At 36.1% G+C, this 27,503-nt stretch overlaps 2 protein-coding genes across 5 annotated transcripts in view; one reads left to right on the plus strand and one right to left on the minus strand.

Annotated features, from left to right (window-relative positions):
• The window catches only part of toy (twin of eyeless), a 37,034-nt gene extending 17,064 nt beyond the window's left edge, over positions 1-19,970 (minus strand). Inside the window, exons 1-3 of the mRNA XM_017088666.4 lie at positions 19,156-19,970; positions 12,421-12,601; positions 3,152-3,389 (exon numbers count right to left, since the gene is read on the minus strand). Of these exons, the coding sequence (XP_016944155.1) occupies positions 3,152-3,389; positions 12,421-12,601; positions 19,156-19,406 (670 nt within the window). The 5' untranslated portion in view covers positions 19,407-19,970. The remainder of the gene's footprint in view (positions 1-3,151; positions 3,390-12,420; positions 12,602-19,155) is intronic.
• The window catches only part of fuss (SKI family transcriptional corepressor fussel), a 67,238-nt gene that overhangs the window by 2,663 nt on the left and 37,072 nt on the right, over positions 1-27,503 (plus strand). For 3 of the 4 annotated variants that reach the window (XM_017088664.4, XM_070997112.1, XM_070997114.1), the window contains exon 1: positions 3,305-3,439. The exons of the other annotated variant lie outside the window; for it this stretch is intronic. The gene's annotated coding sequence lies outside the window, so the exon portion shown is untranslated. Of the gene's footprint in view, positions 1-3,304; positions 3,440-27,503 lie in introns of those variants that run through there. 4 annotated transcript variants of the gene reach the window in all.

Genomic DNA, 27,503 nt, shown 5'->3' on the forward strand with positions numbered 1-27,503 from the left:
TGTCCGACTACATGCCAAGAATCGTTCAATTCGGACCATTCATTAAAAGGTTATAAGCAAATAATATGTACAATCTTGAGAACAGACGCCTTGCTTATTGTATACCTCTACCTCCCAGTGCACTTAGCTGAGTAACGGGTATCTGATAGTCGATGGCATCGAATGAAGCGTTCTGTCTTGTTTGCGTTACGGCCCTGTGATAGTTTTTGGAGTGTTAAACGATTGAGCTGAAAAACATTTGTTCTACAACCCTCTAGCTAAGAGAGAAAAACATAGGAATGAAATAAATTTAATTCAGGGTCACCGTTTTTAAGCGCCTTATGCTAAAGACATGTTTTACATGTCTTTGAAAATATCAATTTAAGATCCAAACACTTTACTTTGACATAATTGTTCTCATTAAAATTCCTGCAAAATAAGACCTGAACTAAATTTTTAAGTAAAGGTTTTTCGAAATTTTGTAAAGATCTGAAAATTTGATTTTGAAAACACTCTCAGAACTTGTAAGCATTTGAAGCTCCTCAACTTTTAATGTTTTACACATTATGAAGAAAATTCCAGTTAGTAAGTTATTTAGCCTCACGAACTAGAACTCAATTCAGAACAAAAACCTCTTTAGTTTTATTCGAAGGTGCCGAAACTATGCAAGTCCAGTTCTTTGGGAAAGTAGACGTTTTCCCCAAATACAATATACCTTTTACACTACCAGTAACGAGTAGAATAAGTCGATGGGAATTGACAAATTTAGTGCACTTTAATTATGATTTCAGTTATAACATGATAGGAGACAATCTGGCGATGCCCCGCATCTCTAAAACCTTCACAAATAGAACTAAATTTCAACAAATTGCTTACGTCATTAAAGATCAAAAATTCCAGAAACACATATATGTAATTCAACCCGGGAAAGAAATCTTTTCTGTACCTTGCTTTATTTATCTTAAAATAGTTGTTTTGAAGTTGGTTGAAGTTGTTCTCATGACAAAAGAAAGACATTAGATTAAAGCGAATGATATAAAAGGGACGGTGGATGTTTACTGGCAATGAAGACATATGTTAGCCCAATTTATTGATTGAAGAAAAACAAAAACAGTTACGTTTCAGAAGCTGGAACAAAATAGCTGCTTCAATAAGTCTTTATAGCAAATAACAAATGACCAACAAATTAACTATTTGTTTGCCCTGATGTTTGATCATCTGTGACAAAATACTTGCAATTGTGTGATTGCTTTGACTAAAGGGGGTTGAATTTTATTTAGCAGAGGGTATTTTGTTTTAATAGTGGTAAGATAAAATTGCCCTCTTTGACAATATTACCCCTCCGCTCAGCAATGAACTACATACGCAACTACTTTTAAATTAGTCTAAATTTTACGAAAAGTAATTATATTATATTAATACATAATATTTAATACTTACATTTTATAAAACCCAAGACATTCAATGAATTGAATGATAGCCTAAACAAATTGAATTTTTGGGGGTGCCATAAAATATGCTTAGAGTTGAGATCTGGTAGAATTTTAATAATTTGTTACAAAATCCGGGACAGCAATTCATACATGTGCTCTCGCGCGATGAGGATAGCAATATTAGGGGAGTGTTAAGTAACGAGACGAGTAGGGTAAAAATCACGTCAAAAACTCCAACTAATTGAAATTTTCACCAAAAAGGTAAAGCACAAATTAAACAAGAGAAAACGCTATAGTCGATGGCCTCGACCATTCGGGTACTTGCTTTTTTCACTAACACACCTAGCCTATAGCGCCACCTATCTTCTTCCTATATTGCTCCACTTGGCCTACAGCGCCAACACTAGCCTATAGCGCCCTAGCGGCTTGGCGGCGTACTTGTAAAAACTGCTAACTTGCTGAATGTGGGTGCCATCTCGATTGAATTGCAAAATATGGATTATTATTTGGCTATAGCTGTTTAATGAGTTGTCCGATTTCAATAATACTTGGCGCTAGACGGGTTTTAGTGTTATAGTCGTTTGTGGGAGTTAGAGTGAGCGTGTCACCCTGCTGAAACAAACTTGCGCTGCACAAGAAGCTCTAGCCAAATCTTAAATTTCTAGCTTTTGTAGTTTCCGAGAGCACAGCGTTCATACGGACGGACATACGGACATGGTTAGATCGACTCGGTTAGTGATCCTGATCAAGAATATATATACTTTATAGGGTCGGAAACGCTTTCTTCTACCTGTTACATACTTTCTGACGAATCTAGTATATCCTTTTACTCTACGAGTAACGGGTAAATCATATCATCATGTTTCCAACAGTGCCTTGTAGGGTACCTTGACGAATATTTTGTAGGGTATGAAGATTTTATTTTCTACAGCCAATAACCAAAAAGACAATTATTTGTTGTTGATTTTTGTGAACTAGAAATTGAACAACTTAATGTGTTCAATTTAATCCCTGAACAGGAGTGAACATATTTTTAGGTGTACATTTAAATTTGTGTTTCATTATTGTACATTTTCAACTTTTCTTAAAGAAAAAATAAATAATGTTCACGTCTGCATAGCGTTTTAATGTGTATTGATCAGTTCGTAACATTATCCTAGAACTTTTAAAGGTGAAAAAAACTGGTTTACGCCAAGAGCTGAAGGATTTAACTCCCCAGTGACTTTACCATCGAACTTTCACAGAAATATGCTCATTAGATGTCAGCAACTTTCTGGTTTTTAACATTTAAAAAACATTGATTTTTGGAAAAGTGACGTTCGTATAACGAATCGATTATCTCCATACCCTACATACCCTACTCCCCTAGTGTTTTCCGGCGCGTTGCGCTGTTGTTTTTTGATGCATGGTTGTTAAAAAGTGCAGTGAAAGCTAAGAAAACTGTACACCTTGGTTAATTTAAGCTGAGAGCTTATAATATTTATTCATACACATTAATAAGATTTGGGCATATGCTTTCTTCGACCTGTCTATAAAGATCTATCTAAAACCATATAAAGCAGCGGTATTTGAGATGGTGTGGCTATCTTAACGCTATTTTAAAATATTTATTTTAAAAAAAATTTACCTTAACAGCTAAAAACGCCCTACTATAAGATTCCAAAAGGCACTCACTATGTCTTCCCTTCTTGTTAGTTTTAATCTCTTTAGATATTGAAAATTATAATTTTTTTACTTGCCTCTTTTTTGAACATCCTCTCGATTGACTTGTCCAGATAAATTTGTTGGAGTTGACACAACCGAAGCTGCTGGCGGTAGGGCCAAATGTGCCGTCGTTGTATTGCTTGGATACCAGGCCCATCCTCCTGTTTGGCCGTTGAACATACGAAGCTTTTCATAAACAGACTCGTTTTGTTGCTGCGCTTGCTGCTCCTTCTGTGAGGCCAAGTTGCGCAAGACTCGGTTAATGGATGAAACCTGCAATTAATCCCAGTTCACTGCGTACAATAAAATACATAATCACACACGTAAGTACCTAAATAGGATAGTTATGCATAAAATTAAAATTAGTTTTCTCGTCTGTACTCAAACATACATACATATGTACTTTTAGACCGAAACACGCGTACGTGTTGTATTCCTTACCATGAATGCTGTGCAATCGTACAGATTTACCACTCATAAGATATGCTGGGTAACGAACCCCAGTGGCGAGCAAACGATGCCCTTAGAACGGTTTAAGTGTCCGAACTACTAAAAACATTACCTACTTCATTTGGACTTCCTAAGCGAACTCCGCTTGTTTCGTCATTCCTTGAACAACCCCCATGCCTGCCACACGATTGGCTAACCTCTATTTCAGCCAAGCCAATCCGCTTTTAAGAGCGAGAGAGATATATATACAAACTTTCGCAGGCAAAGGGATATGACTATTCTGGCTTACTCGCTATGATATCGATTGTAGACCTCATGCCGCACCACATGAATTATAGATACACAAATATTTAATTTTTTGATTGCAAAAATGTAAACTTTAAACAAGAGAGAACGCTATAGTCGATGCCATCGACTAACAAATACCCATTACTAAGCTATGGGGAGATAGAGACATTTAAGCAGCAAAGCGACGGTAATCAAGATTGCACATTTCATTTGCCTATAATTTGAACAGTTTTTTGCATGTGCTAGGCGGGTTTTAGCGTTATTGACACTAGCGTTGTTCTGCGCAAAAAGCCTAGAATCTGCATGCGAAATCCCAGTGTTGTATCTTTTATAGTTTTCGAGATCTCAGCGTTCATACGGACGCACAGACAGACGGACAGTCGGACAAACGGACATGATTATATCAACTCGGATAGTGATTTTGATTAAGAATATATCTGGATTACAGGTACGGTGGGTGAAAGTGAATTGAGTTTCACAAACCACACACAATAAATATTATTGTTTATCGAAAAAAATCTTTGCAGGGTCGGAAAGTATACCCTATTACTCTACAAGTAAAAGGTATAAAATCATCGAAAAAGTAAAAGTTTCATTCAACTCAACTTAGTTTACACGCGCCGTTCTACCCGCTCCAGGATTCAATGCAAGATAGCTAAATATATGTGTAAAAACAAAAAGAAATGACGGCCTCGACTCAGCTAAAGATAGTGCACGAGTGATGGAGATATGCATGTAGCAAATCTATTTCCGAGATGGCACACTTTACTTGATTATATCTATTTCATGAATAGTCCGATTGAAGGGCATGTAGAGAATATGCATATCAAATTTTAACGCTCTAGCTTAAGATTACTTCCGATTTTGCGAACTGGTTCTAGCTAGCAGGAAAACTTTAATAACTCATAACTTTTAATTGAACGGAACGATTTTATCAATTTTGAACAACGATTTCCATTTGCAATTTTTGTCAATATCTATTGACGGGTTAAAAGTTGATTAAATCAACCTTTCGTTAATAAGGTAAATTGGTTAGCTACACTCAAAAAAGTATTTTTCTAAATACTCGAAAATCGCCCTAACATTAAGAAAAATCGCCATAGAAAATATGTTTAAGGGTAATTTTTTTTCAAAATTTATATTATTTAGGGCGAATTTTTCCGAGCATATGCTTTTAGTATTTTCTCATATTTAGAGCAAATTGCCTTATTTCGTAAAACAAAAAATCATCCAAAATCGCCCTTGAATCTAGAAAATCGCCCTTGAAATTTGAAAATCGGTGGCCTAGCGGTCTAATGCGTTGAACTTTCAAACTATTTTTCCTTTTTGTGCAAGTTTTTAGAATTGAATTCTTAAACAATTTTGTGTGCAGAGGCAATAAATTTTAAAACACGTCAAAATAACAAATAAAAACAAGGAAGAACGCTATAGTCGAGTACCCCGACTATCAGATACCCGTTACTCAGCTAAAGGGACCAAACGGAAATGGAGATATGCAAGCAGCAAAGCTAGATTAAAAAGCGCCACCTACCGGCGGTAGACAGATCTAAGCGTAATGGGCGTTAGAGTGGACGTGGCAATTTTTTTTTTGGATCAATCGATAGGTGTTGACGAGACCAATACATTTCAGTTAAAATTTTTTAACTAGCATGAAAATTGTGGGCGTCAGAGCTTTGGGCGGTTTGTGGGTGTTAAAGTGGGCGTGGCAAACTTTTTTTTGGGTAAATCGATAGGTTTCGATGACAACAATACATTTCAGTTAAAATTTTTATTCTAGCATAAAAACTGTAGGAGCCACAGTTTTGGGCGGTTTGTGGGCGTTAGAGTGGGCGTGGTACATTGCTGAAACAAACTTGCGGTGCGCAAAATCTCAATAGCCTGGCTCTTATAGTTTCCGAGATCTCAGCGTTCATCCGGACAGACAGACGGACATGGCTAGATCGACTCGGCTAGTGATCCTGATCAAGAATATATATATTTTATGGGGTCGGAAACGCTTCTTTCTGCCTGTTACATACTTTCCGACGAATCTAGTATACCCTTTTACTCTACGAGTAACGGGTATAAAAATGTATATTGCATTAAAATAATAGATTTTAATGAATAAGTCTAAATGGGTAATATAAATCATAATTTGTTGTCTTTAGTGAGAATATTTCTTTGAATTAAATTGAGAATTTGTTCCTAGAACAAATTGAGACATGCACCGTTTTTGCGCGTTGCCTAGCGCGATGCGTATTTAGTGAAGCGGTAGTGCTCTCGACTGCGAACCCAGCGGTCGGGAGTTCGATTCTCGCTGCGACGACGAAGATTTTTCTCAAGGAGTAAGTTGTTTTATATTTATGTTATTTCCCTGATTCTGTTTAATGACTACTTTCAGTTCATTTGACTCTAATTAGAAGTTTACCAACTTGCGTGGAGCGGCCAAATAATAACCTTGCCCTTCTCACCCTTCTCTCAAATTATAGTAAAAAAGGACACTAAGTCAAATAATACTAAAAAAAATTCCTGGAAAAAAAAGTACCGCGGATTATGTTTTAATATTTAGGGCACTTGCTCTTGTTTTTAGGGCGCTTCACCATAACTTCAAGAAATACCGCCGTTGATGCTTAAAATTGTTTTCATATGTTAAGGCTACTAACCTTTGAAATCAGAAAAATCGCCCAAGAATTAAGAAAATTAACCCTAGATCTAAGAAAAATCGCCCTAAATGTAAGACCAATACATGCCTATTTTTAGAAAATGTTGCCCTTATCTTGTTACCCAGTCGCCATTGACCTCCGTTTTAGGGCGATTTTCCTTGTTTTTAGGGCGATTTTCCAGTAAAATTTCTATGAGTGTGTAGTAACAGCAGCGTGCCGAGTCTAGCGCCCACAATCGCCAAAAGCGCTAGAACCTGATTAGCGACCAGATCTTGTAAATTTTAATACCCCTTACTCGTAGAGTAAAAGGGTATACTAGATCCGTCGGAAAGTATGTAACAGGCAGAAGGAAGCGTTTCCGACCCCATAAAGTATATATATTCTTGATCAGGATCACTAGCCGAGTCGATCTAACCATGTCCGTCTGTCCGTCCGGATGAACGCTGAGATCTCGAAAATTATAAGAGCTAGGCTATTGAGTTTAATATTAATTTTTGCCAACAGAACCGTCTGCGACCACTGAATTTCCCCCTTTAATTACCCTTGCTTGTTCAAATTTTCTAAGCCTCCCTTCGCCAAAAATCACTTAAATTTTTCGGACTTAAACCTCGGTTCATTTGGGAGTTATCCGGTTTAAGGAACCAGTTCCATAATTGGACTCAGCTGCCCGACTCACGGGTCGTCGATAGTCGTGTATCGATTTTGTGCCTATCGTTATCTGTCTTAATGTAAACAGCTTTGTTAAATTAGTAATTTGTGTATTCTTTTGTAGTTTAGCATAACAATTTGTCAGTTTTTTTTGCCACACATACATACATACATACAAATATGTATGTATATTGAACCACCCGTATGTCGAACACGAAGGACAGGCGGACACAGCAAGATCCACTCGGCTGGTGATGCCGATCAAGAATATATACATATGCTTTATGGTATTAAATACTTTTCCCCGAATACAATATACCTTTTACTCTACAATTAATGGGTATAAAAATCGGACCACAACATATTATATAGCTACCATAGAAAGGATCGGAAAATTAATGGAAATGGGGAAATTAGGATTGACAATTTCTTATGACTGCAAGGGTATATATGTACACTTCCAACTTCAAGGAAACTTACTCAGGTTTTGTACCAACCCACTTTTTACTTTTAAACATTTTATGGTCCTTATTTTTTATTAACATTTGGTACTTTATATCTTAACCTTATAAACATAATTATAATTCTTTCTAGTGAATGCCGTTAAACTGCTTTATTTTTCAAGTAAAGTTCAAATTTTTCCCATAATAAAGCATTTCTTTGTGTACATGGGAACGGCGTCATTAGGAAACATGGAAAATGCCACTTTTACAGTTGACATAAGTGGCGGCACGTGCGTCGGCCATGGGCCAAACGTTTTTATACATTTGTTCTTCATTTAACACAAGTACATTGACGTCGTGATAAAATATGGCTATAATGAATTACTCGACAATTATATTTGTGAGTAAAAACATCAAAGAACAACATCAAATAAACTGAAGCACCGATGTCCGCGGCTAAAAGCAATTTTAAAATTTAAATCATAAACAGAGCTAAAATGACAAAAATTAAAAAAAAGTCAAAAGAGACAGTACAATACGTTAAAACTAGTAAATTAAAAGGTTTTTTTGTAAAATCTGGTTTTATGCCCATTACTCATGGAGTAAAATGGTATATTGTAATCGGGAAAAGTTTTCGACCCTATAAGTATAGATTATATATTATGTATTTGTAGATTATAAAACCCAAAATGCTTCTCTTCAGCCGAGGGCCACGGGTTGCTTATATCCGACCACAGGGTACTAGGTTAGTAGTCACTTGACTATAGCGTTCTCTCTTGATAATGCAATCGAGTTACATAAGTTGAAGTCTTCATACTATATATTTCAATCAATTTACTGCAACTGTTCATTTTCTTGCTTATTATACGCGTTATTTGCAAACTAAAAGGGTATATTAGACTCGTCGCAATTTTATTTCAAAAGTCTGGCTCTTTCTAACAAAACTATTCGTCCCACTTTTTTGTTGAACAACTAATACAAACGTTTACATTTGAATACGCGTTAAAACTTTTTATGTTTAGCAACATTACATTGATATATGTACATGTGTTCAGTCTCCCAAAAACAAGTGCAGAGAAATGAGTGAGAAAAGCGCTAAAAGAGAGCACAGTGCGTGCCTAACCTTTTCTATTAATAATGAATAATTTAGCTATTTGCCTTTTGTCTCTCGTTCTCTCTTTCTAATACACTTAATACCAATTTCATTTATCAAATTTCGATTAGGTTAATATAAAATTTAAATTTCTAAAAACAATGGTATAAGCGCGGGCTTCACGCTATTTGCATTTCCACCCTGCATTCACATGCGCCAAAAAGAGACGGAAGATCGTTTAGCCACTGTTGCAAAGCACTAGAAGGCAGCAAAAGGACCGAAAATCCGTTTTAGAGCGCTGTCAATCTTTATTTTTTCTCATTGCGATATTTTGAGAATTTTCAAAGTGTCTTCCATTTTTAAAGCGGTCATCTAAACGTAAATTAATCTTCATCAATTTTCAACTTTAAAGCTGAGTAACGGGTATCTGATAGTCGATAGACTCGACTATATCGTTCTCTCTTGTTATTTTTCCTGTCTTGCTTTTTTCAATGCGGACTAAATAACGTTTTTACGTCCCCACAAATTGTTATACCACCAACCTAATCCCCCAGGTAAGGTATATTCGCAGTCCTGGTGGACTTGTTGAAAAAGATACAAGTATGCCTTTGTTTACCTGAAAATGAAAATGTTTTCATTCGGCTTATACTATCGGAAAACGATAGAGTGCTGAAAACGGGTCGAGAGTGTGTCAAAAATATCTTATCCCTAATCCATTTTAAATAGGATGGATTGGGTTTGTTCCGAAATTATTTAATCCTTTGTGCGCCTTTGCTTATCGCGTTTCAATCTATTTTAGCAGTTTTGAGCGCGGACTCTGCCCCTGATGTCCTTCCCTAGACGAAAGCCTTTCAACCCTCCGCCGCCTAATACTGCGGGCATTTATTTTTTCTAAATTTGGTACATTTAAATACTACGGATTGGCAAAGATATCGTACCCTCTTGTTGTCGGTGTCTTACTGCAAGGTTATATTCTCAAGATTAGTTTTAATTGTTTTTACATATGGTATGTTTTGTGTAATTACAAAAATGTTTTTTTCTGAAATTGTTCATCTTGTTCCGTAATGTTCTTGTCAGCTGCAATTCATTTTGTTCTTTTGCTTTTATTAACTCACTATATATTAAAACCAAAATTTATATGTATACTTGTATATATGTGGGATGGTAATGCTGATATAATGACTTTAAAAACTAATTTTTTAGGTCGGACATTTATACGGACAATATCTCTAAAGATATACATATGTTCATAAAATGTATGTATGTACATTGTTCATATGTATATATATGTACAACATATGTAAGTAATAAATTGGGTTTGCCTTATTTAACGCTCGCTCTATAAGCAATTTATATTTATTGAATTAGCTAGCTAAACACCGAATCGAACCTTAACTAAAGAATTTATTTTCACAAGACAACAGACACTTCTTTTAAATTTTTAAAGATATTTATCTTACAGTCAACTTAGGAATAGCTCACCTATAAAATTAAAGTGTTGTAGCAACTCAACGGAGAATTCGCTTAACATTTTTAAGGAGCACTTTTCTTTATAATAGCGGTAAACAGCGTCCGAGCATAGGAATAGCTCTGCTCAACCTCAACACACATCAATAGTAGTGTGTTTAGACAGCTAGCATCTTTGTCGAGGCGCTTACTCCGCGAATTGGCTATGAAGTCAAATATTTTATTTTATAGCAAACTTACATTAAAATCAGTCGATGCTATGATGTTCATTATTTTACTACTTCATGTTCAAACATTCGTCCCTATGTGAAAAAATCCGAACATTTGACTCATCGTATGATGATGTGTTTGAATGTTTGAGAAATGCTTAAAAATGTAGTATCGTAAATTAGTGCACCAGCAACGCATTATTTTAATGTCAGTTTTCTATGAAATCAAAAGTTGTGTAAACGCTTCGCATGATTTTTGAATATTCGACAATGATGCTAGCAGTCTAAACACACAAAGACTGTGAGGTGCAAGTTAATCACAAAAATAAAAGAAACAAGAACTCAGATAACAAACTTTAAAATAAATACGTACAATGTACATGTAAGCAATATTTAAGCGTATTGCGTATATACTGTATATATGTAGCTTAAAAGACTTATATTCGCTGCGCAATTCAGTTTGCAGCTATGTACAGGCAAACATACATATGTAAATATAAGTCATTATCTGGCTCTCCTCCTTGGGATGTTTGAAGGCGTTGGAGTGGGCGTGGCAAAGATTATATGGGATAGTCTATAGGTATTGATTAAAACAATGCACATGCATATCTGATTAAAGACATAACAGAACGATTTACAAAGCTGTAAAGTTTTTCGCGCCAATTATACGTGCTCGGATTTTCGGTCCCTTTACTCCAATCTTCCGTCTCAATCTTCCGTTTCTGGGATATCAGCGTTTAAACGAACGTTTTTGGGTGGTTTGGAGGCGGTTTTTATATTCTTGATCAGCATCAATAGACGAGTCGATCTAGCCATGTCCGTCTGTCTGTCTGTCCGTCCTTTTCTACGCAAACTAGTCTCTCAGTTTTGAAGCTATAGGACTGAAACTTTCCCAAAAGTCTTCTTTCTTTTGCTCCCATAGGAATAATCGGGAAAAAAATATTTGTTTAATTATATTAATTATTTTTTTAATTAGTTCTGAATTTCGAATTTAATTTTATCAAAATCGGAACGATCGAAAAATTGGTGGGAAAATAATATGAAACAAATTATAGCTTCGGTTTTTTTGGCATGTTATCTTATACTATTGGGAATATTAATTTTGAATTAAATTTAATATTTATAACTGCAAGGGTATACAAACTTCGGCTTGCCGAAGTTGACTTCCTATTTATATAGTCTGAATTGTATTTTATTTAATTTGTGAATATCTGTTATAATAGGTTGGACCACTAATTAATAAGTTAAAATGGTTAGCCGAGTAACGGGTATAAAATGATGAAAAAACAGGTATACTCACTCAGAAAGGGGAGTGCGATAACTCATTTTTATACCCTTTCAGGGGGTCCGATTTCGGTCCGACCCCAGAAAGTATATATATTCTTGATCAGCATCACTAGACGAGTCGATCTAGCCATGTCCATCTGTCCCGTTCTACGCAAACTAGTCTCTCAGTTTTAAAGCTATCGGGATGAAACCTTCCCAAAAGTCTTATTTCTATTGCAGGTAGTAAATAAGTCGGAACGGGCCGGATAGGACAACTATATCATATAGCTCCCACAGGAATGATCAAAAAAATAATTTTCTAAAAATGTTAAAAATTATAAGTTCTGTATTTTTTGACATATTAACTTCCAATTTTGGGACATTTAAATACAGTCGGACAATTTCATCATATACCTGCCATTGGAATGATCGGATAATTAATGTCAAAATAATACATAGACCGTTATATTTCGTTTTCGGTAAACATATACGGTAGTAAATTGAAAAAGAACATTGTCTTAAAGTTTTTATAGTTAGTTTTTAGTTTTCTAAAAATTGGAAAGCTCTGTTCATTCAATGCTTCCACGGGAAAAACGTGCAAGGGTATAGAAACTTTGGCGTGCCGAAGCTAGCTTCCATTCTTGTTAACTTTAAAATAAGACTTAAGATAATCTAAAATTCGACCGCTCATTGCAGAGTTACAATATTGCTGCATTGATAACAATTGGATATTCAAATATTTTGGAATGGTTACAAATATGCGGTAAAAAATCATTAGGTTGAAACTTAAAAACTTACACTTGGAATGTTATCACTATTGCAAACTTGTTCAGACAGCAGTCTATCCCGTATTTCCCACGCAAATATGCTGGGACATTCCCGTTTATAGTCAGCAATTTTTTGTACGACCGGGGTTGTAGCTACTCGTGGTTTTGAACCACCTATCGCTCGAGGTTTAATTGATCCTGTTTCATAATATCTAAAAATAAAAGAAAGCATTTTTAATGTTATTCGAAAGGTATAGACAATTTACAGTAAAGAATTCATTATAGAGGATACAACTCCAATTTAATTTACTATTTTCTGCAGTTCAGCTCCTTAAAGATTTAAAAAAAGCAATATAACCATATTTGGACTTACAATCTGAGGGTTTTCAAATTTTGCTTAAATTTAAGGTTTTTATACATTATGAAAATCTTTAAAAGTATTCGGCCCATTTTTCCAAATATATCGACAATTCCCCCGCTAAGACCATATTGGTTGAGACTGCGATTACTCGTAGATCAAGAGGGTTTATTGTTTTCGTCGGCAAGAATTGTTTATTAGGGCCGGTCGATTTGTATGGGTATGTAGATGGGTATAAGAAAAAAATATCTTTTACATTTTTACAAAATATGAAAAGTACGCGCTAGACGGGTTTTAGTGTTATGGTCGTTTGTCGGCGTTAGAGTAGACGTGGTACCGTGCTGAAATTAACTTGCGCTGCGCAGGAGCGTTCGTACGGACAGGCGAACATGGCTAGATCGACTCGGCTAGAGATACTGATCAAGAATATATATAGTTTATGATGATGAAACTAGTACTCTTTTATTCTTCGAGAAACGGGTATAGAAAGGAAGGACGCTATAGTCGAGTGCCTCGACTATCAGATACCCGTTACTCAGCTAAAGGGAGATAGAGATGTACCAGCAGGAAAGAGAGATTGTAATGCGCAACCTACTAGCGATTTCATTATACGGTTATGTGGGCGGTAGACAGACTTAAGCGTTATGGGCGTTAGAGGCGTGACAAACTGTTTTTTATGTCAATCGATAGGTATTGACGAGGCAATTCCAATTTAGTAAACATTTTTTTCTAGCATGAAAACCGTGGGTGCCACAATTTTGGGCGGCTTGTGGGCGTTAGTGTGGGCAGGGCAACTTCGCGTAATAAACTTGCGCTGCGTACGAAGCTAAGGAATCTAAATCTGATTTCCCAACTCAATATCTTTGATAGTCTCCGAGATATCAGCGTTTAAACTTACGACTTCTTTAAGTTTGTGGGCGTGGCTTCATTGTCTTTAGGTCGATCGATAGGTGCTGACGAGAACTATACATTTCACTTAACATGTTTTTCAAGCACTAAAGGAATTTAAAATTCAAACCTCTAGCTCTTATAGTTTCCGAGCATACGGCGTTCACACGGACAGACGGACAGACGTACATGGCTAGATCGAATCGGATAGTGATGCTGATCTAGAATATATATACTGTATGGGTCGGAGACGCTTCCTTCTACCTGTTACATACTTATCCTTTATTACAGTGTACCCTTACTTTACTTTTTTAGCTTGTGACTTCGTGCACTTCGTTTGTAATTAAGTATTGCGGCTCTTTTCTTACCAAGAGCTTAGATCAATGTGGACGGCAGTCCTCGTAGTAACAAAGCGCACCAGGAGAGTGCGCGAAGGTTACTACTATATAAAACCGCAAAATTTAAAAGGTATAGTGATGGTCCGATAAATACATATTTTAATATTCTCGACAGTGCGACCGAAACGATCGAAAGGTATTATTATTTTCTTCACACTTCGTCCATAGTAAAGTCGATTGGTTCAGGAGAAATTAGTGTAAAAGTAAAAAAAATGGAACATTCGATTTCATAGAAAAATCGCATTTGTTGTGTGAGCGCGTTGAATATTTGTGTCTTCGAAAATGATGCTGATAGTCTTAATACACCACAAATGCTCCAAAAGCTAATTTGCTGAAGAAGAATTTTAAAAATAAAAAAACATTTTTTTGAGCTTAATAGCGTTTATTTTCTCATTTTGCAAAGCTAGTCTCCTGGAAAACGAAAAAAAAATATGGAAATAGTTGTATTATCATGGCTTAAAACTTCTACAAAAAAATGTTTACTATATGGTGTTCAAACAACTGATTTACACTGCGACATATGGGCGTTAAACATAGTTACACTCAGGGAAACATCCGTTCTCAACTGTCTCGATTTCAGTATTTTGGATCTGAAAAGTGATCGATTCATACTCAAGTTCTCGAAACCGAGATCGAAGTCTTCTCGCTTTGCGAATGGCTTTTGAGAATGTGTGCTCCCGACATGGACATAAAGTCTTCATGGTCTCAGCATCGAATCGATCTCGATTTCGAGATGAATCGTTCTCGATCCCAGATTCCATTCTCAAATAAAAATGCTAAATTTGTTTAAATTTGTATTTCATTAAAAAGTTGATATACATGGACGAGTGGTGTTAAAAATTCAGATAACTTATAAATGTAGTTCCTTGAGATAAAGCCCAATCTGTGGTATAGCCTCTTTTACATAACATTAAATAACATAAAAAAAAATAACACAAACTATGATTTTACTTACTTTATTAAGTTGAACTCGCGGAGCAGGATCTCAAATCTTTCGTCAGTTTCTGTTTCACTCATCAACATAACCGCACATTTTGCACAAAAGCGAAGTGAATTATCAGCAACACAGAGTCGCAGCTAACTTCGATAACTTCCCGATTATATTAAAAAGAAGTTTGGTCTTCCCCTCACTTTTTTGGTAAAATCAAAACAATCGAAAATAGTTATCCTAACGTAAAGTCTTCCACACAAAAGTATGCAACAATAAAATTTCAAATTTCTCAAATGTGTGGTTTATGATTCCCAACTGGGTCTAGCGCCTCGTACACCCAAACTCTGAAGCAAAGATTGTTTTAAAACACACATTCTCAAAGTCTTCAACGTACTTCCACATTTTCTGGATGTCCTTGTGCAAACTTTTGAATTGCAATTGGAAATTATTATTTTTATTTTGCTTCTAAATTACCATGCTAAAGTGACGTATCTATGAATTTAATTAATAATTTGATGGATTTTATAGGTATATATTAGGGTTATCGAATATATATATATAATATATAGCATGAATTTAACGTGACCAATTAAAATATATTAAGAAAATGTCGTATTTTTGATTTTTATCCAAAAACCATATCACGATATAAATATATCATTTTTATAAAAAAAATATCGGAATCTCGATATTTTTGTATAATATCAACAACCCTAGTATATATCACTGTGGACGGCAGTACACGTAGTGGTGAAGCGCGCAAGAGAGCGTGCGAGGACAACTACTATATATAGCCGCAGAATTGAAAATCTGCCATTATGGTCCGATCGGTGAGATCTCAGAAACTATAAGAGCTAGACTATTGAGATTTGACGTGCAGGTTCCTGAGTTTCTTACGCAGCGCAAGTTTGTTTCAGCAGCGCGCCACGCCCACTCTAACGCCCAAAACTGTAGCTTATACAGTTTTGATGCTAGAATAAAACTGAAACGTATTGTTCTCATCAAAACTTATCGACTGATCAAAAAAAAATTTGACACGCCCACTTTAACGCCCACAATTTTCATGCTAGATAAAAAATTGTAACTGAAATGTATTGGCCCACTCAAACGCCCATAACACTTAAATCTGTCTACCGCCGGTAGGTGGCGCATTTCAATCTCGCTTTGCTGTTTGCATATCTCCATTTCCCTTCAGTCCCTTTAGCTGAGTAACGAGTATCTGATAGTCGAGGTACTCGACCATAGCATTCTTCCTTGTTATACCCGTTACTCGTAGAGTAAAAGGGTATACTAGATTCGTCGGAAAGTATGTAACAGGCAGAAGGAAGTGTTTCCGACCCCATAAAGTATATATATTGTTGAACAGGATCACTAGCCGAGTCGATCTAGCCATGTCCGTCTGTCCGTATGAACGCTGAGATCTCGGAAACTATGAGAGTTACAATACTGGGATTAGGCACGCAGATTCCTGAGATTCCTGCGCAGCGCAAGTTTGTTTCAGTAGAGTGCCACGCCCACTCTAACGCCCACAAGCCGCCGAAAACTGTGGCTCCTACAGTTTTGATGCTAGAATACAAATTTTAACTGAAATGTATTGTTCTCATCAATACCTATCGATTGACCCAAAAAAAAGTTTGCCACGCCCACCCTAACGCCCATAAACCGCCCACAAACTTCAAAAAATCGTAAATATGAACGTGGATATCTCGGAAACTATCAAAGATAGAGAATTGGGATTTCAGATTTAGTTTCCGTAGCCTTATACGCAGCGCAAGTTTGTTACGCGAGTATGCCACGCCCACTCTAACGCCCACAAACCGCGAAAACCTGTGATGCCCACAATTTTTATGCTAGATAAAAAATTTTAACTGAAATGTATTGGTCTGGTCAATACCTATCGATTGTTCCAAAAAAAATATGCCACGCCCACTCTAACGCCCATAACGCTTAAATCTGTATAACGCCGGTAGGTGGCGCATTTTAATCTCGCTTTGCTACTTGCATATCTCTATTTAGCTGAGTAACGGGTATCTGATAGTCGAGGTACTCGACTATAGCGTTCTTCCTTGTTTTAACTGCAATCCATAGGTTGGTTCCGTTCTAAATTTTTTATAGTAACCCTTACGTCTACGTATTACGTAACAGTAACTATTTGTTGGGTAACATAGACAATTCGATGGTTGGGGACGGCCTTACTATTATATTTAGATTTACTATTATATTTAATTAGACAAAAAACATTTCTAAACTCATATTTAAATGTACTAAACAGATTTTTTTTGATTATTATTTTAACATGTTCTAAAATTTAGTTTTGCCTTTGCACACCAAATTGTTTAGGAATACAATTCTAAAAACTTGCACAAAAAATAATTATAAATGTTGACTCTTCGTGGGCTCGAACTCACGCCACTTAAATTAGGCCACCGATTTTCAAATTTCAAAGGCGATTTTAGATGACTTTTTGTTCTACGAAATATGGTGATAAATATGGTAAAAATATATTCTATGGCGATTTGTTCCTATATTTAGGGCGATTTTTCTTAATTTGAGGCCGATTTTTCTAGTATTAAGAAAAATATTTTTATGAGTGTAGCCAAAAAGTGGTTTTAAATAAAAACTGTTTGCTATAACTTAAAATCTATTGTATTAAGACAATTTAAGCAAAGGTACCGTGATTAGCAAATTAAAATACCTTTTCAGTGACATATAGCAATAGTTGTTTAGAAACTATACGCCTTTAAGACCTAGCTATTTTGTTTGGATCTCCCGTAAAAATATCGGGTATTTCCAAAAGTCGTAAAACAAAAGTTTTCTATCTCGAGCTTCTTAATACACCCACAAAGTCCCCAAGATCATATAACCAAAAACGGATTCATAAATAAAATAATTTTCACTTTTGGACTTTAACCGTTTTTTCTTCCAAACCAATTGAGATTTTTTATAGTCTAGGTATGCAATCTTCTTAGTTTTGACAATACCTTTCGATTGGTGCAGATTTTCAATTCTGCGGCTATATAAACTACTCGCCTTCTCCCACTCTCCTGGTACGGTTCGTCACTACGTGGACTGGCATAGGAAATAGCACCACTGAATGGGGAAGAAAATTTGTTCTACTTCATTTTAATATTCGGTCTACCAGCACTAACAAAAGCAAAACAATAGAAAATACAAAGTTTAACTATACCAGTTAATCGAGGAGTACACGGGAATATTTGAAAAATGTGTGACAAGCAGAAGGATGAGTTTTCAACCCTATAAAGTATAAATGTTCTTGTCATGTCCGTATGAACGCTGAGATATCAAAAACTGTTAAAGCTACAAAGTTGTGATTAAAGTTGTGATTGTAGATTATACAGATTTCTGCGCAGTGCAAGTTTACTTTAGCAAAGTGCCATGCCCACTCTAAGTCCCACAAACACACATAATGATAAAGTCTGTCTTTTTGAGGAAGGTACTGACCTTACCGCTATTAAACGATAGGTGCAGTTTTTTGTTCTTGTTTATATTTACATACACAAGCTGGACCTTGTAAGTCAATAAAAAAAATAAACAAAAGCTTTATTTATCCTTTAGACTATATACTAAAGTGAAATAGGAAAACGTTCTTCCACTTGGCTAACCCAAGGCTATGTAAAACAAATGGGCATTGTCAGATATTTTAAAAAGCAGTCCTAACAAAATAGAACACAAGTAACTCGTTTTTATTCAAAAAAATAGCTACTTAACTTATAACTTTGCACTTTCAACTTTGCAATTCAATCGAGATTGCACACCACATGCAGCAAATCAAATTTGTGACAAAAAGTGATTACACATTCGACTAAAAAAATAAACATGTTTCTATTCGGCACGCCGCGAGGGAAATTATCTAAAGTATTCTCATAAATTCTCCTGCAACGTGCAGAAGAGAAACATCTGTTGGTACATGTTTGCGATCGAAACTAGTTTTTTAAAATAGAAACTATATTAATCTGGGCATTAATGCACATACATTAATGTATGAGTACTTTGTTACTTTTGCGTATTAAGTTGATAAACATTTTGAAATTGATCTACTATATACACTGCTCTTACTTAAAAGAAGTTTATCGATATAATCCTGGCTGAAACATACACCACTTAGTTTAAAGACTAATCTTTGAATAGGAAAATGTAGTTGTGCATGGATAATTATTTCAACTGCCTCACCTGCCCAGAATTTTGCTCACGCAACCGTTGGAAACTTGCAGTATTCTCGAAATATCACAAGGACGGGCCCCAGAGTGAGCTAGTTCGACTATTTTTTGACGCGTTGAGTCGGGCAGTGGCCGGCCATTGACATATACGCCGCCCAGCTGATTAATGCCACTATGGCCTGCCGTGGAGCACCCAAATAGGGTACTCTGCCCGACTGACGAGTGGGGGTGCCCGTGCATTATGTGTTCGGTTGTTAGCATCATGGTTAATTATTTATTATACGATTGCGGGGACAGTACTTCGATGGTGATTGGTGTGTTCGCATGTGTATGATTAAAATTGGTACGACGCAAGCACGATTATATGCGTTTTCATTGCTGTTTGAAGAGAATTTCGTTGTCAACTTTTTACTTGTACACGTAGATGGTACCTTCACACGGTAATCGAACTCTAGACTATCACTTTAATTCGATTTGTTGTTATATATTTCGGCGGGCTTTTTGGTATTTCCTCACTTTGTACTGCTTTTCCAGTTCTTTAGTTTTCACTTTAGACATTTAGTTCTGGCCGCGCTCTTTGGAACAGGGTATTTTAACTAGTGCACCATAGATAGTATTCATCATTATGGTCCTGATAGCATCCGCCGAAGGTACGGATCCGCAGCCCGGCGGCAGCGCCACGAATGGCGACCTAGTTTATTAATCTGAGAATAATTTGCATTCGAAATGATCAAATCGTGACGTAGCTATCGGTTTTACTTTGAACAAAAATTTCTTTTACTAACTGGTTTCAGTGACGAGGCGCGCACTTAGCCAAGCGAAACGTTAATGAGCTCTCATGCGAAAAAACACTGGCAAGAGCAACGGCGAAAGCATCGGCCAGCCATTTTGACAGAGTTGCTCTGGCTGTCTCTTTCACTTTGCAGTCCACGGGAGTCAACGAGTCCGCCGTTTCCCATGCCACGGAGCGAGATAGCTGTAGAGGCACAGAGGGAACGAGGAAATGGAAATGGGGGTGGAAATCGCACGTAATGCTGGCGAATGAGAGTTGAGTGGGAGAGAGATGGCTATGTATGGGAGGCAACTTTAACTTTATGAATTGAATTCAGTGATAATAACGGTGGCAAATAAAACCGAATTTATATAAACTTAGATGTGTATATATATGTATGTACTTATCCGTCTGCGATGCATATGCTTGCTTATGATGATGTTTTATAAACTTTACTGATTTATTGGCTTAAACCGTTGACTATTGAAATGCAACACTCTAAAGTCTTAAAAATCGAATATAAAAAATTCAAAGTGTACACAAAGTTATTAATAAAAGTAAAAAATAAAATAGGTACAAAACAAAAACAATGTATAAAAGTATGCTTACTTAAAAATATCTTTGAAACTTGAAAAATTCTCCACGTATAAAATAACTATTTTAAGAATATGTAATGTTTTAAACATGTTCACGGATTCGAAAAAACCTTGCAAGTTTCAAAATGCATAGCTTCTGACTATAGCTTTAAAAATCCCATAAGAAAAAATAAGTAAACGCCAAACTCATCTGGGCCGTCCAGATTTCTGCCTGCGTTTACAGTTTCGATATCTATTATTTACAGAAATTAAACCACCAAGTAACAGCATTCTAGAACCTTAACCACCCCCAAAAAGCCACCACTGAGCTTACTTGCACTCAACATCCTGTCCGACACGTTTTTAGGATTTTTGAAGTCACACGCACCAACGAATCCATTCCTCCCCCACCCCACTTTTCCCATTATTTTAGTGACGGCATTCAGTGCGGGGCTCTTCAAAGGGGAACATTCTGGTATCGACTTTTTGTCATTCCTATTGCGTGTGCCAAAAATTTCATGGCGCATTGTGGAGGTGACGAATCTGATTTTCCTGGAATGTGTGAAAAAACGTTAATTTATTTTATATGGTGTGGTATGTAAATTGTAAAAAATGTATTCAAGTACAGCCGATGGACTTTAAGTTATGGCATAAAAATAAAATGTTATATTTTTATAGCATACATTTAGAGCACAGCCTTCCTTAAACTTTACTTTTATATCTAAAACAAATTCAACGTTAATTGTTTAAATTATCATAAATATATATATATATTGTCATACAAAAATTGCTTCCGTTAAATTCCAGTCGAAAAATTTGGATATTCTGGAATTGCATTTTTACCCATCTTGTCAATGCGGTCGTAAAAGTAGCCAAATCCCACTGCACAAAAGGGTATATCGTCGGAAAGTATGTGACAGGTAGATGGAAGCGTTTCCGACCCAATAAAGTATATATGTATATTGTTGATCAGGATCACTAGTCGAGTCGATCTAGCCATGTCCGTCTATCCGTATGAACGCTGAGATCCGGAAGAAGGTAGCTAGAGTGTTGGGACTTGGCAGCGCAAGTTTGTTTGGGTGCCGCCCACTCTAACGACTATAACACTAAAACCCGTTTTTATATTTTGAAAAATTTTAAATGAGAAATTGCTTTTATTATCACTACCTATCTACAAGTCAAAATCGACCCAGACATTAAAAAGTTACAGCCAAATATTTATCTACAATCCAATATTTTGCAATTCAATCGAGATTGCACATCACATGCAGCAAATAAGCTGTTTTCACTAATACGCCACCAAGCCGCTAGGGGCGCTACAGGCTAGCTGGCGCTGTAGGACAAGTGGTGCTATAGAAGAAGATAGGTGGCGCTATAGGCTAGGCGTGTTAGTAAAAAAGCAGAGTTGCATAAGGGGACTAATACATTTCAGTTAAAATTTGTTTTTCTAGCATCAAAATTGTGAGCTTATGGGATTGTGGGCGTTAAAGTGGGCGTGGCGCCCTGCTGAAATAAACTTGAGCTGCGCAAGAAGCTCAGGAATCTACATACCAAATCCCAACTTTTTAACTTTTGTAGTTTCCGAGATCTCAGCGTTTATCCGGACGGACAGACAGACGGACATGGCTGGATCGATTCGCCTAGTGTCCCGTTCAAGAATACATATACTTTATGGGGTCGGAAACGCTTCCTTCTACACTTTTACTCTATGAGTAATGTATTGTTTATAATTCCCAACTGGGTCTGGCTCGTACACCTAGACACCCAATCCAAAATCTACAAAGGCTTACTTAAAACATATATTCTATAAAAACTTCAACATACTACCAAACTAGATCTTAGTCACTTATAAAAGAGGCAATTTGAAAAGTACCTCTTTTTATTTTGCTTATACATTACCATGCTAGACTGACGTATCCATGAATTTAATATATTATTTTAAAAAATGTATAGGTATATTTACACTATAAAAAAATTTACGTACTTTATTTTATGGTTTGGATACATATAAAAGTATTAATTTACCCTTTTTTACGGTCTAAAATAAATATACTTCCTAAATTTTTCTCATTTGACACGCTTTATCAACATCGTAAAGCGAAACAGGAATATTGAATTGCAGCATGCCGAACGTAAGAAAGTGTATTTATTAAGTAGATCGTATGATACATTTTCGTCACAAAAGTTGATATCAGAACCTTGTTGAAGGTTCGATCGTCACTTGATTTTTACCTCGTTAAGAGGTGTTTTTGTTTGATATAAGAAGTTTTTGTTTTAAACATCAATCATATAATTCATCTACTTTCCCAAAAGCCATAGAATTCTAGATTCTTATATGTAATTGTTTATAACAATTTAAATGATTCCATGACCCTAAAATAGAGTATGGATACGCACATACAAAATACAATGTTGTCCAAAGTTGAGGAATCTGAAGGGCTGTACAGTTTAAAGTTTTTTTTTCAGAAATAAAAAAGCTAAAAACATGAAATAAAAGAACGTTTGCCCATAATTTTAAAACAAATTATGTTAGGAAGGCGTACACAGTATTTCAATACATCTTTCCAACGACATATAGCACAAGCATGTAGCTTTAGTAGTTCACAGGTTACGGTTGAACGAAATTTAGCTATTTACAGCTGTTTTTTTAAGTATTGGAAAGCAATGATTTTAGTTTTTGCGATATCTAACAGATTAATTTTTCTAAATTTTCTAGCTAGGCTATTGAGATTTGGCGTGCAGATTCCTGAGCTTCTTACGCAGCGCAAGTTTGTTTCAGCAATGTGCCACGCCCACTCTTACGCCCACAAACCGCCCAAAACTGTGGCTCCTACAGTTTTGATGCTAGAATAAAAATTTTAACATAAGTGTATTCTTCTCATCAATACCTATCGAAACCCAAACCTGTGACGGCCACAGTTTTCATGCTAGATAAAAAATTTTAACTGAAATGTATTGGTCTCGTCAATACCTATCGATTGATGCAAAAAAATTTTGCCACGCCCACTCTAACGCCCATAACGCTTAAATCTGTCTACCGCCGGTAGGTGGCGTATTTAAATCTCGATTTGCTGCTTGCATATCTCCATTTCCCTTTGGTCCCTTTAGCTGAGTAACGGGTATCTGATAGTCGAGGTACTCGACTATAGCGTTCTTCCTTGTTTTTTTTTATGTCTCCCCCTCTCTCTTTCTTAAATTTCTGAAAAACAATGGTATGGGAGGGGGCTTCTCGCTCCTTGCATTTTCTCTCTCCATACAGATCATGTGGGGCAAAAAGAGAGACGGAAAATCGTCTACCCAGTGTTGCAAAGCACTAGAAGGCAGTAAAGGGACCGAAAATCCGTGTACCTAGAATTAACTGGCGAAAACTTTACACCACGACTAACTCTCGTATGGCGAATTTTGCAAGCGAATTCCAATCTAAAATCGGTAATCTTAAGGTTATTAATATTATTTATTGAGTAATAGGTATCTGATAATCGAGGCACTCGACTATAGCGTTCTCTCTTGTTTTTAATTTTCTGAAAGTCGGAAAGCGCTGTATATACATTGCTCTGCTGTATAAGAAAGCAAGTGCTAGGACTCCCATGCATAATTTTATAAACGTTAAAAATGTATATATATGTAACAATGTGTTTTCAGGCAGGGTTGCAAACGCGGGATGAATAAAATAAATTCTTAGCGCATGGTAATATTGAGATATTTTAATACCTTGATAAAAAGTAACTTTTACGAATAGCTGGCTGAAGAAGAATGGGAATTTGGCACATTTGCCCACCACATTGCCTGGGTCATCGAGATTTATCTGAAAAATTCTTATCACATGTCAAAATTTAGTTCCAGTCGACGATTCGAACAAGCATGTCAAGCACAAAATCAAAAGGAAAAGGGGGATCAGCTGTTATTTTTCACAATGTGGTTTCTCCGACTCCAAAATTAATGACACAAAATGAAATGCGGAAACTGATGCTGTCAACAACACTTGTTGTATTGACTCTAAGGAGGGTATGGCTTGGGTGCTGTCCATATGGTAAGTTTTATAAAGTAGTCACTAAAACATTCCTTAAAATACTAAATAAATAAAATATTATTATATTTAAAATAGATAAATACTAGATAGAACAAATAGAAATAGAGCAAGGGAAACAGGTGGAGCAAAATAAATATTTTTAAACTAATTATATTTTTACTGAAATACGCGACGGATGGTACCAAAAGCGTCTAAAATAGAGGTCGGCAGCTTCACATTAAGCGGACATAGAGAATTGCTCTGGTCGGTCTCAGGCCAGCGGTCGGCATACACACGTCTGCGTAAATTACTTACAAATTAAAGAGAAAAGATTATTGCGTGAGGACCGGCTTTAAAGTTTGGGTCCTGGGAAGTGTTTCATATATAAAAAACCTACGTTTTTCGCGCACGATATTTCTACTGTTTTTTTATAACAAATAGTCGAGCCTTTTTTGTGCTTTCTAGGTTTTGACTACTTTTAATTTACTGAAATACAATTTACGTTACCATACATTTTTCCCTTCTGTAGCTGTGGATAAGAATTCTGAGATAAACCTTGCAGGAAGAATCTCAACTCACCGCCGGCCTTGGTGAGTTACAGTAGACGCACTGGCAATTTCTTGCGTTAATACTAAATCCAATTGCTAAAGCTAGGGTTCAGAGCTCACAAAATTTAGTTTGATCATTTTTGTTCGCTGCTGCTGATGCTGAAGCTCCCCTTTTTCTTTTCCGGTCGAATGACTAATTGCCCAGTGAAGTGGCAGCTCCAGCTACGACCATGCGATTTGTGCTTCAGTCTGTGTCCCTGATGAGGACGACCATCCACCACAGCCCCGACTAAATCCTCATTGTAATTGTCATCGTCTTTATCCTAGGGCATCGCATTGTTGCTTAAATTATTTCTGTGTTGTTTATTATTGCGTTCGTTGTTGAAATAATAAAACAATGCATTTGTTCATTTCAACACCGTCAAAAACCAGCGTGCCCAATTATAAAACTTGAACCTTTCCCGTAAGACCAGAACGCTGGTAGAACTTCAATGCGTTATAAAATCAGTCAGAAGTCCGAAAGCTTGGAACTTAAACGTCTGCAGTTAGCACAGGCAAAACTTTGTTTTCATACAAAAACATCTAAAATTTTACTCCCGCACTCTCGATTATCTGCAGATCTAAGTTGCCAAAACGAACATAGGAGTTACGTCGGAACTGCCAACAACAGAAATCGGAAAATTCAGATAAAATAAGAGCTGGATCATCTGAGTGCGCTAATTTAACTTCATCAGTAGAGATACGCCTACTTTTCATATTGATGTTGAAGTGACGCAAATGTGTGTGGCTCACCAACAATCACGCACGCGTTCCACAGACGACACCCCAAACCCAAGTCAAATATACAAAAAGGGTCAGGTCCAGGGGCAGACCGAAATATATTTGTAGTGTTAGGGATGTATTTCTGATGGAAGGAAATAAGGAACGGAGCAGGACAAGGGACTTGGTGCAGCAGGGTTGAGGCTTGGGTATGGGTATCCCTTTGATTGTTTTTTGGGATTTTCATTATTTCATCTCAATGGTTTTGAATTCATGAAAATTGCCGAAACATTTGTTATACAATAATTTAATTTGCTGCCAATGCGAGTTATAGATAAGATTTAAATTATACTGCCGTCTGTTGTAACTTGGCTATGATCGAGTAGTTAGTATAAGCTACTAAATGCTACTAAACGTATTCATAATACTAATCATAGAGTAGTATGCTACCAAGTAGGTATAAAAACGTCCATAGACTCCTGAGGTCACAAATCTTAATCATCAAATTTAACGGTTTTTTTTAGAAACTGTATTTAAGGGTCATGACATACTTTGAATAGTGTTAGACATCTCTATAGTATAAACTTTTGGGTGTTTCCCTCAGTGTAAAGCTACAGACTAACAGACATATGCTGTATTTCGTTGAACAGGTATTTCGGTATTCTATGCACGCACTCTAAAGGCAATTTGTCTAAATACTATAGTTTTCATTCTTTTAGGATGTGTGTGCTTTAGATCATTTTAATTTGTAAGTTTTACCTGATTGTTCGTATTGGATAATAGCATCCGATCAAGGGCGGTTTTAAACTTATTTTACAAATCGAAAGCTTTTAAAAAGATCTTGCAGACGATAAAGCTATATTGACTCATGTAGTAACGCTGATCATAAATATATATATACTTTATAGAGTCGGGAACGTTTCCTTTCCTGCGTTGCAAACTTCTGACAAACAATACGTAACCCTCTACAAGGATATAAAATAAATTGTGGTGAAGTACGGAGAATATTTTATAAAGAGACAGTTACTGAATTTTCTCACTATTTCTTACTATAATTAATAGTATAAAATGTATCTAATAACTTTATTATTTTTATAAAAACTCGAAAGACCTCGAGATCCAGGTGCAATTAAAATATTTTTGTTGATGTTGATCGATTTGGTGTTGATGATAGATCGCTTTGTATGGAACTGCCGTGTGGATAGAGAATGAATCCATCAAACAAGATTCTAATCAATGATTTTCCTTCGATGTAACTTCAAGATTTTTTGAAGCTATGACGATAAGAACGCTGTCAACCAATAATAACAAATATGATGGAAGTCAAGTTTTACCCTGTACAGTCGTAATCTGTTTTTTTCAGAAGAACGGTTACTCTTTATTTTAATAATAATCATAATATAATCGATAATCTTGATTCTTAAATTGCATCCATTTATAAAGTGTGTGGCTGAAATGTTTTATTTAACATTCAATGTCGATTGACAGTGATACGCCGAGAAGAAATGAGAAGGTAGAACTTGAACTTTCAAATGCAATTTTTTAACTGGTAGTCCTTATTGCTTTTAATGGCTATCGTATGATCTAAAACAATTAATCTAGGTTAAGTAAAAGTCTATTTTGTATTCGGGGAAATGTATCTAACAAAGTGAAGAAAGCCTTTCCGACCCCGCAGAGTAGTTACACAGAAAAAATAAA

The sequence above is a fragment of the Drosophila suzukii genome, chromosome 4, assembly GCF_043229965.1.
Source record: "Drosophila suzukii chromosome 4, CBGP_Dsuzu_IsoJpt1.0, whole genome shotgun sequence".
In the NCBI taxonomy this organism is placed as follows: domain Eukaryota; kingdom Metazoa; phylum Arthropoda; class Insecta; order Diptera; family Drosophilidae; genus Drosophila; species Drosophila suzukii.